We start from the raw sequence: 21,122 nt of genomic DNA on the forward strand, positions 1-21,122 counted from the left end.
TAGGTCAATAACTGTCTCACCTTGTCCGTCTCACTTTCTCCAGCCACTACAGCAACAACGTGCAATGACCCCGGCATCCCTGTGAATGGTTCTCGATACGGCGACAGCAAGGAGCCTGGAGACAGTACGACCTTCCAGTGTGACCCAGGATACCAGCTGCAAGGCTCCGACACCATCACATGTGTACGGGTGGATAACAGATTCTACTGGCAACCTGACCCCCCAATGTGTATCGGTAGGTGTACATTTATCTGTAGATGACTGACTGCCAAACTGAGATTACATTAAATTAAAAAATGATACCGTGACATTAATGAGTTGGAGACTTCAATGCCACACTGCACATTAAAAAAGGGAGACTAAATATGGATATTAAGATTTTAGATAACGTCCATTTGAAGCTCCAATGAATACATCAAACAATGAAACACCAAGTGCAGAGCCTTCAGGAAGAGGAATGATCCAAAGGTGTGTCTTAAATCTCAAGTGTAGACTCTAGAGAGCAGACAACAAACAGCTCTCTGTGTTGTTCTGCCACATCTGATACACCTCTCTGAAGGCACATCAACCCAGGCTTGCTGGTGAGAGGATCTCCAATCCCAAATGATGCTGCTGTCAGAGCCATTCAGTCTGGATGCTTGGTCTTTAAGATCAGAACAAGTGCTGAAAGAACTAAGGTTTGGATAAGTATTCAGCAGTGTCGCTGTGGACCACACACAAATTCAGAAGAGGAGAGGTAGGGTTGGAGAAAAAACGGAATGACGCAGGAATCTGTCAAAGGGTTGCTGTTTTAAAGCTTTGAAAAACAACAATGCTTTTTTTCTCTATCATCACAACCATCTGGCCCACCTGCTGCTTATAACCCAGAGAGCTTCCGCATCCCACTCCACACCTCGTTCACACAATTGCGCTGCAGTTCTTCTTTTTTTCTCTCCCACTTTTGGGTGTCTTTCCTTTATCGGCTCCTTCTGACACACTTGACTCTCTTCTCTTAAAGAAGGAAGGAGGGGAAGACTGCCTTTCTTGAGAAGGTACAGGAATAGCCGAGTCAGTGCAAGTAAAAGATGATATCTGTAATGCAGCAAGAGCCCTTCAGTGTCCTCACCGTACAAGATAGAATTCCCATTTTAGTGCAAAAGAAGCCTGTAGCACATTCCTGACCACACTTTCCAGCCGGTAGTTTGATGCTGCTAAACTACACGCCCAGTTATTTCATGTGCAATTAGAATCGATAGAATGAAACCCTCTTTAATGGTCACAATGTGAAATGTGTTCTCTGCATTTAACCCATCCTGGTACCAGGAGTCCAGTACTAGGAGCAGTGGGCAGCTATTGTACAGCGCCCGGGAAGCAATGTCCGGTGCCTTGCTCAAGTGCACCACGGCAGGGCAGGAGGTGAACTGGGACCTCTCCAAGTAGCAGTCCACACTCCATATTTTAGGTCTGGTCGGGGACTTGAACCGGCGACCCTAAGGCTCACAGTCCATGCCCCTACCGACTGAGCCACTGCCGGACCAATTACCTTGAACATGAAATATCTAGTGTCGAGTCGGTCTTAGATGGATGAGGAAAATCACCAGAGATAACCATAAAGGTGTGGGGCTGCGTGTTTTTATTGTTACCATGCAGGATTAGGTATAAAATAAGACACAGCTGAAATATTGAATTTAACAACATTAGCGAGTTGGGGAATATTCCTGCAACATCTATCACCGTGGTGACCCTGGAGCTCCCTTTATGTTCCTTCCCCTCTCTTTATCAGCCAGCCGTGTTGTGAAGTCCTGAAGCACGCTCACAGAGACTTGCCTTATAACCATGCCTGTGAAACGCATTATGCTTTGTTCCTGATATTGCCTCTGACTCTTTGCCAGTGACCTCACGTTTTGCGCGACTGTATCTCTTAGCTTAGCCTGCATGTGCTTCTCTCTCCTGCACGCTCACCTCGGGAGGTGATTCCCTGGGTGTTCAAACGCTCCTCAGATTAAACCAAGAGCGTGAATGTGTGTGTCTGTGAGTGATTTGCAACTATTAATGCCTTTGTTTACCTCTATTTCAGGGTTGATAATCCGTTCACACCCACCTGCCACCCCCAAGACACCTCTCCATGTTTCAAATCCTTTCCTCACATCACCAAATTGCTGCTTGAATGCATCTCTCTGTCTCTCTTGCCAATATCTCTTTCCTGCTTTCTGGCTTGTTGCGGGATAACAGGACCGCTAGGGGTGATTCTCTCTGCTAACTACCCCCAGCCTCACACTTTGTCTAAATCTCACAGTCTCTCCCTCTATCTCCTTTTTGCTCTTTCAACCTCTTCAGCTACCTGTGGCGGTTTTATCAACGGCCCACCTGGGAGTCATTTTGTCTCTTCTAACCAACCTCTGCCATACTTCCCATCGCTAACTAACTCTCTTCCACTATGCCGACCTGTGGGGGAAATATGTGTGGTCAACCAGGAGTGATTCTTTTTTAAATTACCCCAAGGCCAATGCTGCGTAATCATCTTTCTTCTTCTCTTTCCCTTTCTACCTTCTTCTCTCTGTCTCTCTCTTACTATTTGTCTCCAGCGACCTGTGGGGGTAACGTCAGCGGCCCCTCAGGAGTAATTCTGTCTCCTAACTACCCCCAGCCTTACCCCGCAGGGAAAGAGTGTGATTGGAGAGTCAGGGTCAACCCAGACTTTGTCATTGCCCTCATCTTCAAAAGGTAAGCCGGCAAAATGTAAACCTTGGCTCTGTATCTAGTATGCACTATGTACCTTCCTGATATGTGTTCCTAAGCTTTACACCAGGTCTGTGCTCATAGAGCAATATATTTAGAGTTCAGACTTTCCTCTCTTGTATTTGATATTTAAAAAGCTGTCCATGTTTTTGTGGACTTAGATGCATCAGGCGGGCAACAATGAGAAGTGTCTAAATATTAATCAAATAAACTGATTGCTTTATGACAAACCAGTGTTCATTAAACATTTGTTTGGTGTTGAAGAAGGATTGCTAACAGATCACAAATAATATTACAATAAAAGTAGACAGATAAGAGGGCAACATCATTGTGTGTGTTCCTGCATGTTGAGGCTGCAACAAACACAACAGGGCAGATCACTGATCTCACTCATTAAAGACATTTCTAATTAGTCGACCCAAATACCTGAGGAAGCATAACACATTTTGAACTTAAAGATTTAAAGGTTGAACAGGGTCCCATTAGATTTGTTTTTTAAATGTGTTTTTTCTACTGGCTTAAATTAAAAAAAGTATTACCCTCCATGGACTTTGTTTTATGAGTTTACTTGGTGAGAGTAGTGTCATGCCTCACTGCCCCTTATGCAGCGTCCACACGGCGGCGTGCGTTGAAGCTTGCCGGTGGGCGTGTCTGAAACTCGACAACCAATCACATGAATCTCCCGCCCCGGACACACAAGCACGTGGTTTGATTGGCTAGAGCTTGTACTGGCATATGATTTGATTGGCTGACGCTTCCGTCGAAGCTTCAAAAGTTGAACATTGCTCCACTTTTGCGAGCGAAGCGACGGAACCACAATGCAGTTCGGCAAAGCGCGACATCACCCCATTCAAAGTGAATGGGCAGAAGCGTTGAAGCTTCAACGCACGCCGCCGTGTGGACGGGCCGTTACAGTGTGAAGGAGGTCTGTGCTGTATCGTCAGGGATCAGGTCCAGTTCACTCTAATGTAAACTAACACTCAGTAAAGGATCATTAAGGTAACTAATAAACCCATTTGGGTCAGGAAAGCTTATTCCGTCTGAAAAACTACATTCAAATCCACTGACATAACTATTGTAACTTAATGTTTGGTTTGTGGTGAGATGGTCTTATCTAGATTCAGGAAGTTGAAATGTATGATGTATTTCCTATGCATCGTTGAAGACAGGATTCATAATATGAGAAAATAGAATTGCATGAACTTTTTACATGTTGGCAGATAAACTTTGTTGATTTGGAGAGTGATATTCGGGAGGAAAGAGAAAGGGATTTCTCAGTGTTTCTGTGTTTTTGTTTTTTGGTAATAGGGCAGTGTTTATTTACATTTCCCGTCCTGATTGTGCCTCAGTGGTGAATATTTTTACAAGTCACAGTGGTTAGGGGCTTGTGACTAAGGCGAAAAAATGAAGATTGGAGTTTCACATGTAGCAAAGGAGATAAAAGCAAAGCGGACTAACTCCAGATAGCCAAAGGAGAACAAATGACCCAATTTTTGCTTCATGTTTTTCAGCTGGAAAGATAATTCCCTTCTTTACTAACAGTTAGACAGTTTTTATTTTACTTTTAATTAAGTTGTCTTGAATGTGATTGTTTTTTGAAAGCTGTGTGCGTTTTCTTTTTTCATTGTATGTCCAATTCGAACCTAGTAATTTTGTTTTTATAAACACAGCTGAACTACAATTTGCCCCAATTTGTGATGATTCATTCCTTTGTTCAGTTTTTGAATCAAATCACTGTTACTTAAATATCGTGAGGATCAAGTGTGTGGTGTCACATTACGATAATGTTAGTGTCCACATAAAACTGACCTTTCTTTTATAGTAGTGCTTAAAGGTTAGCAGCCAAAATCATTAATTAGTAAAACATGTACTAAGTTTTCAGCATTGCTCTTAATTTGAATTGAAGTCTTAACAGACACATGCGGTCATGAGAGGTTATGTTGTTGTCCCATTTTTTGCTCTGTGAGATCTTTATGTTCTTGACATTTATTGGCTTTAGAATTCAGACAAGGATGTATCACTAATGCAAAAGGTATTAGCACGGATCATTTTAATGCTTTGTCAGTGGCAAAAGGGCTTATGTGCAGTTAAGCCCATTCTGTACCAGATAGATACACAGGGCTTAAACACGAGCATTCTTTATACTTATTTGAACTTTGGTATTCTTTTGAATATCATAAATTATTGATTGTCTTTTTGTGTCTGGCCTCTATGGTATTCTTTTTTACTTCTCCGCAAAACGTACGTGTTTCATTTCCTAACCTTGATTTGAAATGTTCCTTGCATGCCTGCTTTATTATGTCAGTGCTTCTGACATAAAAAGGTTTCCTTTTGTACATGATTATAACAATATACAAGTGCTTCACAATAGCAACATTTGAAATACAAAGACAAATAAATTAACGTGAAAACTGAGAATAAAACACAGAGATCAAAACCAACTTAGAGTTCCCTAAACATAAATAAATAACTGAAAATCAATTCTAAAATAGTAGGGTTTGAAAGTGATGTAAACGATCCGACAAAGTTTACAGCCGTGATCACCTCAGGCAGGTCATTTTCAGAGTATAGTGTAGAGTATGAATCTGAACCTAAAAACAACAAAGAGGGACGCATCAGACGACCTCAGGGTGCGACAAAGGACATAGGGCAATAAAAGGTCCGATACATTACATGGGGCAAGGCCTCTCAGGGCTTTGTAAGTAATCCATATTATCTTCAAATCAAACCTAAAAGCCAGTGTAAGATAGCTAGGATGGATGAAATGTGGAAATGTTTCATCAACCCCTTCTCTTATCTACCTTTGCTCTGACACACACACACACACACACACACACACACACACACACACACACACACACACACACACACACACACACACACACACACACACACACACAGTTAAGTCCCTTGACTTCCACAACACTAAGAAGGTGTAGTTTTACCAGACAGGTAGTAGTCCGAGCTCACACACACTCAAGAAACCATAGAGGGAGGTTTATAAATATATATATATTTGTTAGTCTGTACACTGACAGACACATTTTGGACAGATACAAGACTGTGCTAACGCAACATACACTAAGACCTTGTGTGTGTTTTTGTTGTTGGACTTTTACCCTTACGAGGACTACATGTCTTCACCTATGTATGGAGAGAAGAGGAAAAGCTGTCGAAGTGAAAACCAGAATTTTTTTTACCAAGAAATATGCTTTAGGAGCTCCTGTAGGGTTGGGCTGCAGGTTAAATATAATATGTTGTGCCAAACAAACACATGCATATACCGTACATAATGAGGATATAAATCAAAATAGATCTTTACAAACACTTTCAGAGTGAGACAACAGTTTCTCCAATATAATATCCAGATGATGCAGCACGATGGCTTTGCAGCAGCATACACACCATTGTTATGTTTGTTAAATATCTATGAAGTTCAATTATTGTTGACAATATTTTGCCGTATTAAATTATTCAAGAGAAAACCAACAATACATATTTAAAGTTTACATTTTTAATCCACTTAATAAAAAATCCAGTAAACATGTCAAAATGAAGGTGAGTTAGCAGACCATTAGAAGAGTGATAGCACACACTAATATGCAGTCATTAGATGAATTATACAGCCATCTGAATACAACATACATCATTTGATTATTGGTTTAGAGAATTTGAAAAAAGAGCACAAACAAACTATGCAGACACTCTTGCTGGATTCTTAACCCCACGTTTCTTTTTGTTTTCTACCCCAGTTTCAACATGGAGCCAAGTTACGACTTCCTGCACATCTACGAGGGTGAAGACTCTAATGGGCCGTTACTAGCAAGTCTCCAAGGCAACCAAGCCCCAGAGCGAATAGAGAGCAGCAGTAACATTCTCTTCCTGGCGTTCAGATCGGACGCCTCACTGGGCATGTCTGGGTTCGCCATCGAATTCAGAGGTAATTACACCCCAAAAACTGTGCTTTTAATACAAAGTCCTTGTTTATCTTTCCTGCTGAAATTGTTCTTAGGAAATGTTTCAAAGTCTAATTTACAGACGATTGTTAGTTGTGGTAGTACACGCATGGGCGTCATTTCCACTGGGGACAGGGGGGACATGTCCCCCCCACTTTTCAAAATCCCGTTTGTGTCCCCCCCACTTTTCAATTTATTTATTTTTTTACGCAAGTGGTCATCGTCACGGAGGAGCGTCTGTGTGTGTGTGTGGCAGGAGCGCATTTTGTGTTAGAGAGAGAGAGAGACAGAGAGAGACAGAGAGAGACAAGGAGAGACAGGGAGAGACAGGGAGAGAGAGAGACAGAGAGAGACAGAGAGAGACAGGGAGAGACAGACAGAGAGAGAGAGAGTTACGGGGGTTGTCGTTAGCATCTGGTGCTAGCTCGGAGATTAGATTATAAAGCTGTTTCAACAATAAGGAGAGGGAGAGTCCTCTCCTGTCGGACTGAGATAACAGCTCAGGGAGGTAAAGGACTCGCTGAGTAATTATATTGTAAACTTTAGTCTAAGTTATCTCAGTGGGTCTCAAACGGTTTGGTCTAAACAAATATTTCCATCTATTTAATATAGTTGTTAAAAATNAGACGGACTAGAAGCTTCTGGAAAGGACAAAACACCAAATGTGTACCAGGCATGGGCGTAATTTCCACTGGGGACAGGGGGGACATGTCCCCCCCACTTTTCAAAATCCCGTTTGTGTCCCCCCCACTTTTCAAATGTGTTTTTGTGGTCATCGTCACGGAGGAGCGTGTGTGTGGCAGGAGCGCATTTTGTGTGTGAGAGAGAGATAGAGAGAGACAGAGAGAGAGAGAGTTACGGGGGTTGTTGTTAGCATCTGGTGCTAGCTCGGAGCTAACGGAGATTAGAAGCTGTTTCAACAATAAGGAGAGGGAGAGTCCTCTCCTGTCGGACTGAGAGGCTGAGATTACGTCAGCTCAGGGAGGTAAAGGACTCGCTGAGTGATTGTAAACTTTAGTTATCTCAGTGGGTCTCAAACGGTTTGGTCTAAACAAATATTTCCATCTATTTAATATAGTTGTTAAAAATAAGTTAGAAAGTAATTCCAATGTCAGTAAAAAATTTAAAACACAGTTTGAAAGGGAAGTGATTAGTAAAATATGCATAAATAAAAAGAAAGAATGCAGACTAGGTAAGATAAAGATAGGAGAGAGGAGTATATGAATGATTTCTTATTGGTTGTTAGCATATTCTAATGGTTTTTGGAGTATTGAAATATATACAGTTCTGTTTCATATGAGTGTTGAGAGCTGTATCCATAAATCTCTTAATTTGTGCACCAGATTGATGCCTTTAACTTCAATTTAAAGAAACAAATCTTACCGGGGGTGCATGCCCCCGGACCCCCCTATAGGATGTGAGGTCATCACAAATAAAACAGGTTCATGGATAGATAAGTTTGCACACTCATTATACACACTACACATTTTTCTTGGATTAGTTAACACCATAGTCCCTAATATATATTTGTAGAAAAGCAGGAAATGGAATTAAATCGAGAACAATGTTTCATTCGTTTTGTGTCCCCCCCACTTCTCAAACCAAAGTTACACCCTTGAGTACACGTATAGCAAGAAGTAGAACGATGAGTAACAGTTAAAGTAGTACTGATCATAGTGGTAGTAGAACTTTAAGTGCAGTATTATTAGAAACGGAAGTAGTTTAGCAGTATTAGGGAAGCTGCATTAGTAAAAGACCAGTTCATGTAGTCATAGTAATAATCTGTGACTTTTTTCGTCGCAGCAAAAGTAATAAATTGGCACTCGATTCTGGGCCTGATTAAGTTCAAAGCTACAAAAATAGGCCAGTAATTAGCTGTGATTATTATATTTGATGGATTGCAGGAGGAATCAGTGCTGCATTACATTACAGCTTTAATATTGTATAGGGCAGACTATGATTTTGTATAGGGCAGATAGAGCCCAAACATGTGCTGAATGTGTCGACAGATACATCTGGCTAGAGTCTCAGTTTGATTGTGATTGATGCAGGAGTCTGCAATTAATTATAAGCTTTTTTAAAACAAAAAATAGATTATTAGAAAAATTTGATAATTAATAATGAACACAAGATCTGATAACTGTAATTTAAACTTAAATAGGTTAAAGGTTGTTGCTTCCCATTTATCAAACTTACATTATCTTACTTCACCATCATTGAACTGTTATATCACCGCAGACTGCAACTGAACTTGGCTTTTGAGTAAATGTTATGGCATTTAAGTGAGTTGCTGCATTTCTGCATCTATATATACATCCCACTGCTGAACTGCCGATGGGTTGTACTTCACTTGCAGAGTGTGTCGTAGAGGGCAGTCCTAGGTTCAGATCAGGAGCTGACTGTGTAATGAGCTCCTGTCTGAGTAAATTAGTCAACACACACACACACACACACACACACACACACACACACACAGATTGCCGACGCAAAGTCAAGGTGAAATGCTCTCACTCTACATTTGAATCCTAAACCTGCCCCTGTATTTGATAAATATTTGGATTGATGTTGAGTACAACACATTTGATACAGGAGTGTTCTGTTGATTGGATTATATCTTACTCAAGTCATTTCTCCCTTTCTGTTTATTAGAAGAGTTTTCCAGCTGAAACGGCTGCTGTTCCATGTCAGCCCATGGCTTTCTTACTTTCACAGATTGTGACTCATACTGGTTTTACAGATGTTGCTTGACTGGGGGTGATTTAACAGCCACAGACAGTGCAGAGCTGATGATTAGTTGTTTGACTGACTAGAGACTAGATCTGCTCTGTCAAATGTTATGCAGCATTTTTCCTCGTGTTTCTCTCACTCCATGTATCTCTAATTAAAAAAAGATTATCTCCTTCTCTGTTGTCTGTCTCCTCACGCTGCCTCACACCTCTGTACTTTTGTCATTAATTCACTACCTTTCTTCTGCCATCTCTCTAATTAAAATACAAACTTAATCGTCTCCCTGTTTCACTTCCATCTCGCCCTCCATCTCTCTCTCTGTCTGGCGGTTTTCCTCTGTCAGGCCCAATATCTCACTGTTATTGGGCGATCACAGTAAAGCAAACAAGCTGGCCCAGTGCCACGTCATAAATAGCCAAGACAGTTTTGAGTTATCTTGACTGCACAATTACCCTTATTTGTTCCTTCCTCTCCCAAGGGGGAGATGATATAAAAGCAAATATTCTATATGATCTATATTAGTCTACAAATAGCAGCCTGTCAAGTCCCTCCAATAGTTTTGACCCCTGATGGAAGCTGAAAATGTCCTTTTATTGAGCTGCATAAACATTTTAGACACAATTTAGAGTTAATAACTAACTCAAATGCATGTCTGTTTATATGTGTGCACTTGGCAAGTGTGCTCTAGAGATCAATGGGTCATATTTATTAGTAATGTGTTATGTAGGGTACACAATTTGAGTGTAGAAAGAGGGGACCCCTATTAACTGTTACACCGCTGAATGGCATTCTGGGAACAGTTTGCTGTCTTTTGATTCTTGTGATGTATTGCACCCAAATGATAGGTGAACTCCAGCATTTCTAGATGTGACCCTTTCACGGCAGGTGTATTGCTTAGAACCCAAGGAAGTGTTTAGTGTGACGTTGTGTCTGGATTAGTGTTTCTCAAGAAATCTGCAAACAGAAATACTGAAGCATATTTTGAACAGGAAATGCACTCGTTTATTCAAATTGTAACGAAAAAGCATTCGTTTGCCATCAATTCTACCATGTGGATAGAAACTCTGCATGTTACTGAGCCCTTTGCCTCACCGCATGGGAAACTGATACATTGCCAGGTGCTGATAAGAGATCTCATGAATTTACAGATACAAACATTATGAAAAAATCCAAACATTAGTACCGTAGTTTAGTGATATTCAAAATAGTTGGTCCTTGTCCTTTTTCGATAACACTAACTTTTACTCCCCATTCTCCACAGAAAAACCAAGAGAGGCCTGTTTTGACCCTGGTAACATTATGAACGGCAGTCGGACCGGATATGACTATAAACTGGGATCTCAGGTCTCCTACAACTGTCACCATGGCTACACAACAATGGGCGGGGAAAGCATCACCTGTGTCATGGGGAATGATGGGAAGCCTGTATGGGACAGGGCACTGCCAACATGTAAAGGTAGGAGAGACATACAATAACTGCAGCTTTACAAACACCATTATGATGAAAATGTCATGGGGGAAAATATCGCTTATGATAAATTATTTATTTTTTAAAAAACAATCTGCGTGCACAAACACTCAATGGCCAGCTTTCACGGTTCAATAGGACAATCTCATAAATACCAATATAACTGTTGTGCCACTTTTAAGATGCTTATATTTTGAAGTACTTGCTATGATGTGAGGTTGGGCCAAGAACGTGTGTGTGTGTGTGTGTGTGTGTGTGTGTGTGTGTGTGTGTGTGTGTGTGTGTGTGTGTGTGTGTGTGTGTGTGTGTGTGTGTGTGTGTGTGTGTGTGTGTGTGTGTGTGAGAACTTCAGAGACAGACTGAGAGTCTGTCAGGGATTGGAGGGCTGACCTGTCTAATTGATTGACAGCTCAGAGAGCCAAGGAAGTGACACCTGCCAAACTGCCATTCAAGTGTGTGTGTGTGTGTGTGTGTGTGTGTGTGTGTTTGTCTCGCAGTGACATACCTGGCCTGGTGCCAAAGGTAAATATTCAAATAAGCCACAGAGCGAGGTGGCAGGACAAGTACAGCATTTTAAATGAGCACAAACACATATATGCACACGCACACACACACACACGCACACACACACACACACACACACACACACACACACATATATACATATTACACATACAAACACACACACAGGACAGATTTACAGTACTTATACTTCAAAGACTTAAAAAAGCTCATATGAAGCTGTGTTTAATAATCTCTGTGGGAAAATATCAACTGGGATTACTGTATAGGTTTTTGTAGAGCATAAGGATGAGATTATTGTCTAAAGAGTAGCTATTTGAGCAAAGCAACCAAGAAACAATGTCATTTAATGTTATGTTCACTTTCTTTCAGTTTATTTCAAGATGGTACTGCCACTTATCAACTTTTATATGTGTTACTAAGCTATATAACATCTTTGTCCAGCTGTGGTCTTGAACACAAGAATTAGATACATTATTTTTACAGGAAGTTCAATTCCTACATTTTTCTTTTACACTTAGATTTCATGAACTTAAAGTAATATGGCAGTTTTTCAATTCAACCAACTATCAAGCTGGCCATCAGATAGTTGCTAATTCAGCTCATAATTTAACTACACAAACATTACCAGAACTTATTGGTGGCAACATAAATAACTTGTATTCCTTAGCACATAAAGTGGAGCTGAAATTGATTCGGTGTTATATTTAGATGCCTTTATCCACAATAATGTATTTGTGAACAGAAGCCAAGTATTGATATTTCATACACATTTGAAGGCTATAAATGGAACAACTCGAAACTTCAGCTAGAATTAATTAATGTTCTTTTACTGGAATTGATTTTGACATAATGATAGTATAAGGTGTGTTTCTGTCAGCTTGTTACTGTTGTTAAAATGTATACTCTGCAGATTTTAAGTGTTGGTTCACAGATCATTACGCTGGAAGAATGACCTAATAACACTTTGTTTGTCATATCTGAGAACAGAGACAGAGTATCATATTGGCAACTATACCAACACAAGACTTAACAAATATCTATTATATTATTGTACATTTATATAGTACAGAAACCATTGTTGTATCCACATATTTCTTTGAGACTGTGTTTTAGAAGCTCTTGACTGACCCTGTATTCTTCAATGGAGTTGTTTGTCGTTTTCTCACAGTGAAACAGACTTGGATCTGGTTCCTGGTCGAGGCCCTTGCTTTGTCCTAGATTCATAGATGGATCTGCAGAGATCACACTCTACACTTAAGGACAGTCACATAATCAAAGCAGAACAATTTAACTAAATCCAGTCCTACACAGTCATCTTGCTCTCTGCTCATATTGCACATTGGATTTTCTCACCACATAGTTAGAAGTGTGTCTGTCCGTCTGCCTGTCTCTCTCTCTGTCTTTGGGCAGCTCCTGGGGCTTTTAGACCAAACTCATTAGATGGGGTGAGACCTCTTTAAATAATACATCCCCACTTACACTTCCTCTGTCTCCTCTCTTCTCCTCTTTTGACGCCCTCACACTTTCCTCTTTCACCTTCTTCCGTTTCCTTTTCTCTGTGACTATTTTTCACTTCCTGTTATTTTATCCTCTCTCTCCCTTATTCTAGCCTGCTCTTACGTCCTCTGACTCTGTCTGATTTACTCTCTCTCTGTTTTCTCTCTCTCACACACACACACACACACACGCACGCACAAACACACATCCCATCTTAAACCGCTCTTTTATTGGTTTCCATGGTAACTAAGAGCTGGTGCGAGTAAGAAGGAATTCTCCGTGACTGTTGATGGTGTGGGTGTGTGTGTGAGAGAGAGAGAGAGAGAGAGAGAGAGACAGAGGTACAGAGCGAGAGAGAGAGGCAGCTATTACAGAGTGCCGCCTAGAGGCAGTATTCACACACAAACGCACACTAACCCCAAAGTGTAGAATACCACTCACGGTTAATAATGCAAACACACTTGAATGGTCAAAGTTTAAAAATGTACTTTATGTTTGAATATTAGAAAGACAGGAACTGGAGACAATTTAGTTTGTGCTGTATACATTATCACATAGATTGTTGTTGGCATATGATACTGTACATGAACAAGTTTGGTCAATTGTGGCCCCATTTAGAGGATTTAGATACAATACATGGATATCTTTTTCCAGGCTTTGCCTAGAACGTCAACCCTGTTACTGTGTTTTCTGTTCATGAAAGTTAATATTAACATTTTGGTCACCTACAAAATGCCTTGTCCATTGGTTGTACTCAGCTCCACTCTCTCCTGTCGGTTCAGGTTTGAAAAGAACAAGATGGCAAAGCTGAAAAACTGTTGTCCCCAAACCAATGAGTGACATCACGCTGGCTACGTCCACTTATTTTATAAAGAAAAAGGCTTCTTTCAGATATTTCAAACATTCTTATACTTTCTTTCCTTGCTAATGAAAGTAAATTGACTATTGGGTGTTCTTAGTGTTTGCTTCAGAGTTTGTATTCTGTACATTGTTGTGATGAATCTAATCTCTGTAAGTCACTATAACTGTTCTGTTTATTGTGCTGGAAAAGACTCCAGAAGAATTGCAACTCTTCTTAAGTGTGTGTGTGTGTGTGTGTGTGTGTGTGTGTGTGTGTGTGTGTGTGTGTGTGTGTGTGTGTGTGTGTGTGTGTGTGTGTGTGGACAGGGACAATGAGACACAGACTGTGAGAGGTAGGACTACAAAAGTGTGAGTTTTTGTGGATGATCAAAGCGCAGGAATGTGTGAGAGAAAGAGAGTGACTTGCATGGCATTTCTTTGCATTTCTTTGTGTGTGTGTGTCAGAGGGTGTGAGTGATCAAAGCTCATATGTGTGAAGGCTTTTGATAAGGCTGATACCAGAGCCTAGAGCAGCACTAGTGGGGGAATGTGAAAGATCAAGACAAGACCTCTAGACCTGAGGGTGTGAATGCTGCAACACAACAAGAATCAATCCTAAAAAATATCAATCGATACCATTGCTCGGGAACAGAAAGAGAGGAAAGAAAGAAGGTGATTAGTTTGATGCTTTAGGAAACAAGAAGAAGTAGAAAGAGTTGGAGTGGGAAAGCGGCGGAGGAGTTGGTTGGAGTACAACACATCTCTAGCAAAGGAGTAGATACCAAACCAAGCTGTATATTTTATTCTAGACATGTAAATCTGTATTACTGAGCCAAGTCTCGGACGAGAGTACAGGCCACGTCTCAGTGTCCACACTCACTGTCTCATAGGCTTTGACATGTGTTCCTGAGAAGTCCACAAGGGCTCAGGCTGTCCCACTGTGAAATCGGAAAGTGCTTCAGGGCTCTCCGGTGGAATTTTGAGCCCTTAATGCACAGTTTCCACTGAAATGCTGGAGGCTTGAGGGAATAACCCTCAAGCGGGTGTTCAAAATCATCCAAAAGAAAAGAGCTGAAGGAACTGGAACATTTTGAACATGCTCAGTGGACCTACAGTATGAACTAAGTATAGTACAAGTTGTTTTAAAAGGGTGATTTTTATCAAACATTGTTAATAACATTAAGGCTTTTATTACTTTTTACAAGACAATACATGTAAAATCAAATCCGTACATGTTAATGGCCACAGGCAGGCCTATAAGACCTAGGCAACATATTAATTTACAGAGTGCTGTCCCTTTTATATACAACACTTTAACCTCCGCCCCCTTGTGCTCTCACATTTTCACCGAGCACAGAGGTGATGGTAATTAAAGTCTGTTAGGGATCACAGCGTGTACGAGGGTGGACATGGCACCGCGCCCCAGCGGTACGCACACTAGCAACTGCAACGAAAAAAAAGTGAAGAGGTGAGAAAAGAGATAAGAGTACAAAATGGGGAGTGTGTGTTTGGGGGATGACGTTGACAGATGTGCTATTTGCTGCTGTTGTCCACACACACACACACACACACACACACACACACACACACACACACACACACACACACACACACACACACACACACACACACACACACACACACACACACACACACACACACTAATTTAAGGATTGTAACTCTCTTGGTGGTGCTGAAGATGGATCAAGCGCGTGTTAAGTTTGGTTTGTAGGTCATGAAATGGTGGTAGGGATTAATAGGCTTTTGCAAATTGCAGTAAGCTGACACAGGAGCTCCCACACTGTGCATGGGCTCAGCATCACATACATTCATTCAGTGTTAAGTGTTTTATCCTGCTGGGTTTTTGTTGAGTGGAAGGAATAAGAATAATGTCACTACGGTTGTCGTTTTCATTCATGTTTTTTTTTTTTTATATATATATTAAAGGTCACCTATCATGCAATATTTAGGCAATAGCATAGGTCTCAGATGTATAACAATGTATAAAAAACATGTCTATCAAGTGTTTTGCTCAAAATACCAAACGGATCACCCATTCTAGCCATACCTCATATCCCTCTATTTCACTTCCTGTTACTAAAGTGCTCATTCAGGGAATAAAGCTTTGAAGCCCCCCCTTATCACCTGAATCTCCTTTTTGTGTTCTTTTCTTTTTAAACAAATATCTCTCAGAGGGGCGTGGGGAGTGGCTCATTATTTTCATCTGAAGTAACAGACAGAGAATCAGCACTTTTGAAACAGGGCTGAAACAGAGAGGATTATGGGATGCTGCAATGCATGATCTGTTCTGTATTTTTAGCCAAACACTTCAGAGACATGTTTTGTATATATCTGAGACCTGTAATATATTGATGAAAAGCAGTATAATAGGGGACCTTTAAGTTACTATCAGCTACTGCTCTATTGTGCCATTTCTAAACCATCCACAATCTGCCATCAATCAATGAAAGGCATCGCTTAAGATATAATATATATTTTCCAATAATTTCTCATAATAAATGACAAGGTTTTCAACTGAAGTCTATTTAAAAACAGCTAGATATTTGGTTCACACGTACACACCCAGACAGATCAAAAACACATTATATAACAAAGCCTTGGAGTCACAAGGGTCCAAGTGATATTTGGGGACACATATCTGCTAAACTAAACATCTTTTGATCCAAACGCATCCCGTTTTTTAACAGAATAACAGATTAGACTAGTGATAGACTCGCCAGCTTTGAGTGCAATGGGCAGTGCTCCCAGGAGAAGGGAAAAAAATAGGAAGAGGCACATGAATAAAATGTGAATGCTTCACTTCAACATCATTTCTCTGAATGCTCAGGGGAACAAAGGGGATGAAACAGTTGGGCAGCCAGAAGTGTTGTTCCTATATTACCATAGTTTTACCGTAACTACAGTACAGGGTAGATCAAAATGATTGTTACTTTATTGTTTAGACATTGTAACCTGCAACATATATTTAATACATCTAAGTCTGTGTGTCTCTCTGTTACTTAAAGTCTTATTACTACAGTATTATGTACTTAAAACAACATTGAAATTATATACTGTGCCTATCATTCAGTAAAGTGTCATCTTACTTACCGAAGGATTTGTTAAATGTATATAGTAGGCATAATTAGGAAATGTCATTGGAGCAGGTGGTGCATGTGTAGTGGTTTTGGTATCATTTGGATACAAATTTCAGCTACCTGAAAATACATTTTTCACAAAGATCTACCAAAACATCAATGACATACTTTGCAAAATTAGGCATTTTCAACAGTTGTGGACCCTTATGTTCCTGAAATGCTGACCTTCATGATTGCAAGGCTGTCGTTCTGTTTGGATGATAAGGTACCGTATGAGACAGGATTTCCTCAATCGTTGCCGTGGATATGACTAACACTATGTCACAACTGAATATTTATGACTTGGTTTTAGTAGATATGAGGAAAATGAAAAGGACGCAATTTAATATTGTATTGGTTTCGACATTAACCTTATGCTGTCCTTTTTTCTGTATTGAGCCATCTCTTAAATAATGCAGCTGCTGCTTCTTAGAATCCCAGGTAACTGCAGCCGAATGCTCATTTGTTATTGTCAAAACAAGTGCAAACACCAAAGTGCATTAGTAACTCAGTGAACATCAGTTCAAGTTGAAATTGAATGACCACGGGGCCATAACTCAGAGTGCCCTTTTTGTTTGGTGTTATTGAATCTTCAGATACTGTGTACATTTTCTGCTCTCTCTTTATTTCTCCAAAGCTCAGTTTTATTTTTTGAAGAGATTCATTGCAGCCCCCCCTGCACGTCTTTATGTTATGTGTATACGATTTATCTGGTGAGATTTCTATAGAAAATATTGTACGCTAATCAAATTCTCTCTCGTCCCATTGCAACATTATTTTAATACATCTGTTCAAAGTTGAACTCTTTAAAGGTAAATCATTTCCCACACCTTGCCCTTTGCAGATCGTGTGCATATTATTAAGAGCACTGATATCATCCTGCCATTTACAAAAACATTCTCTATATACATATACATATGTTACAACCCGGCTGGTGGGCTGTAACATAAAGCAGGGAGGCGAGACGAGAGGTAAGAATAATATAGTTTATTGTTTAAACACAACAAACTAAGTCGAGAAAGTGCCCAGAGGAGTGAGAGCGACGCAACCGGCTGGGCTCCTCCTTTATCCCGCTTCATCAGGTGTAGCTCATCAGGTAGGCATCCGCCCACAGGTGCGGCTCATCAGCACCTGAACCTGCAAACACCCACAACCCACACACACACAAACAGACGGCACCCCACGTGGTGTGGAGGGGTCGTCACATATAGTAAAGAAAAGAGGCTGTCCTTCCTGTGTCTGACGTTGCAAAAGGCTCTTATTGGAACATCAGTACTGTACCAAACACTTACAACTTACCTTAAACACAGCTTTAGTTCAAGAAAAGAAAAATACTGAAATTCCCTTTATCCGTCTTTCTTTAGCTCCATGCGGAGGACAGTACGATGGATCTGAAGGGGTTGTTTTGTCTCCAAACTATCCCCTAAACTACACTACCAGACAGACGTGCTCCTACTACATCACTGTCTCCACACAGTTTGGTAAGTGATCGTACTATACATTCTCCCAATTGTAATTTTATCACCACCATAAAAGCTCATTTATAACTTGTTCGTCTCTTGGCTGTCCATCTTCTTCAGTGGTGTTCGGTCAGTTTGCTGTTTTCCAGACAGCGATGAATGACTCAGTGGAGCTGTTTGATGGAGCCGATGAGAATTCTCGTTTGCTCAGCTCCCTGGCGGGGTCACATTCAGGTGAGTCGCACTCCCATAAACTCACTTATTTTGGGTTGGCATAATTTTTTATTTTTAAAAAGCTGCCACTCATTCGTAATATTTAAAATTGTAATCTTTTTTTGTTTTCTTAAATACACCTTTGAAAGAGAACAATTATGAAATAGTCTGTACGAAAGCGGCTCTTGGGGGCTGTAGAACACATCACCAGTGGTCGTTATCACAATTTATTTGACAGTGATGTATTTGGTGAAAATCCATTATGGGTTATCTTTACAAGAAGAAATCAGCAGTGGAAAGCGCCTCACTGGGGCCTTACACCATGGGTGTTTCTCAATGTCAAGGAAGGATGCTCCAGAGCCACTATTTCAAGGATGCTACATCAACGAGTCCCGCCTGTTCCAATGTCCAGCATACTTGGAATTCTACCGAGCCCTGCGTCCTTCGTAGCGCGAAATTTCGAGGCTGCACATGTGTATCCTCCGCGGTTTTAAAATCCCCACAATGCTTTGCGCGCGGACCAATTTCCAAATCTTTGGTGGAAATCGCGCTCCATTTAAGGCGGGGCTTCACATATGATGCACACCTGTTGGCCTGTTCCACCATTCTTCGTTTTCCTAGGCTAGGAAGGATTCTTGCCTCGCTTCTGAAGGAAGTGACTCGGAAGACCTGTGCTACCAAGGAAGTATCCTCGACATTGAGAAACACCTGAGGAAGTAGTGCTTATACTCCTGAACACAATCCTCCCTGGGTTTCCTTATCCTCCAAGTTCGAGTCATCCCAGCTTTTTAAGTCACTACACAGTAAGACACTCAGAACAGATTCAAAATAATGACAATATTTAAATTAAATGACTGCAACTGCCAAAAAGGTTGGTAGAGTTTGATACAAATCTGAATAGAATTAGAGAAATCACAAACATATGAAGATGGATATGATAGCTGCCTAGAGCCTTTCTCTCCATGTGTGCTCTGAGGTTTACATTTCTGCTTTACTGTGCTCTTTGTCCCCTTATTTAGTAGATCAGAGAGCTTGATTCAATATCATTTTAACTAGAAGGATGTGACAGTTTTTATTTGGCTAAATGTTTCTGCACAATATGCAATTTATTTCTCCAGCTACTATCCATCTAAGTTAGTTCAAAGGGAAGAGGCCTGTTTATGTAATGTATAATGGGTGGCTTATTCTTTAAAGTTAATTTGAGTTGGAAATTCCCCTTTTGGCCAAACTGGCAGCAAAGAATGAAACACACCAGGCTTTACAAAATAATGTGAGCTGCATCATTACCCTATCTCACACACACACACACACACACACACACACACACACACACACACACACACACACACACACACACACACACACACACAGGGGCAAACAGCAGCAAACAGCTTCATAGCACATTGTTCCAGCTTACTGACTGATTATCCTGACACACAAACATATTAACACACATACACGTATACCAAATGTACACATACACACACACATCCCGACTCAGCTAATGACGGTTCTAAATGTCAGCCACGCTAGACCATGTTTTTCTCATTTATCACTGTTACTTTGTGTGTGTGTGTGTGTGTGTGTGTGTGTGTGTGTGTGTGTGTGTGTGTGTGTGTGTGTGTGTGTGTGTGTGTGTGTGTGTGTGTGTGTGTGTGTGTGTGAGAGCCTGTTAGTTGGTTTGTTTGTGTGTGTGTTTGGCATTTTTGTAGGGGCCACATTTTCCACACAGGGAAAATAAGGAAGAAGCTTCTGCCTGAATGCAAAGCAGAACATTTAAATGTATGCTTATGAGTGTCTGTGGGTGTATTGTGTTCATAAAAAAACTGTATATTGTGAAATTCTGGTGATAAATTGTATGCAATGTAAAAAAAGTAAAAGTAGAGCAATTGCTTTGTGTTTTCATGAGATAAAGTCATTTTTGTATTATTATTGACATGCATTTTTGAGATCTTCATTTGTGTGTAATTGTTCCTTCCAGGAGAGACATTGCCATTGGCAACTTCCAATCAGATCATGCTGCGGTTCAATGCGAAGAGTGGCCAGTCTGCTAGAGGCTTTCACTTCGTCTACCAAGGTATTTCTCACTCTGTGTGTCTCTCTATCTCTCTTTCTCTCACTTGCATTCAACAGACACACAACACGTTTCATTTCATTCAAGTTCAACATGTAAGTGTACATAGGGAAATGGACGCATTAACTTTACATTTCTATTTACCCTCTTTCTTCCTCTCAAATTGTTAAATTACCATCCTCATTGCAGCCGTGCCTCGCACCAGTGAAAGTCAGTGCAGTTCGGTGCCAGAGCCTCGGTACGGCAGGCGGATCGGATCAGAGTTCTCCGCCGGCTCTTTGGTTCGCTTTGAGTGCAGTCCAGGGTATCTTCTCAAAGGATCCAGTGCTATCTGGTGTCAGGCCGTGCCAGGTGCCCTGCTCAGTGGAATTCAACAACACCATCCTGTATAGGTGAGGCTAACCAGCACTGAATTGTTTACCCATCATACAGCAGGGGTCGGCAATTATATCTGGCCTCAGGCACATTTCTTTCTCAGCCACTAGATGCCGGGCCGGGCCGGGGGGG

General features: G+C 40.8%; 1 protein-coding gene across 1 annotated transcript in view; it reads left to right on the forward strand.

Moving 5' to 3' along the window:
* Positions 1–21,122, forward strand: part of LOC104967368 (CUB and sushi domain-containing protein 1-like) — a 192,487-nt gene that overhangs the window by 79,309 nt on the left and 92,056 nt on the right. Inside the window, 9 exon segments of the mRNA XM_010796776.1 lie at positions 44–235; positions 2,565–2,703; positions 6,471–6,658; positions 10,663–10,857; positions 18,233–18,349; positions 18,449–18,562; positions 20,523–20,618; positions 20,805–20,969; positions 20,972–21,007. Coding sequence (XP_010795078.1) covers positions 44–235; positions 2,565–2,703; positions 6,471–6,658; positions 10,663–10,857; positions 18,233–18,349; positions 18,449–18,562; positions 20,523–20,618; positions 20,805–20,969; positions 20,972–21,007 — 1,242 coding nt within the window.

Source organism: Notothenia coriiceps, unplaced genomic scaffold, assembly GCF_000735185.1.
Source record: "Notothenia coriiceps isolate Sejong01 unplaced genomic scaffold, NC01 NC01_scaffold00037250, whole genome shotgun sequence".
Lineage (NCBI taxonomy): Eukaryota > Metazoa > Chordata > Actinopteri > Perciformes > Nototheniidae > Notothenia > Notothenia coriiceps.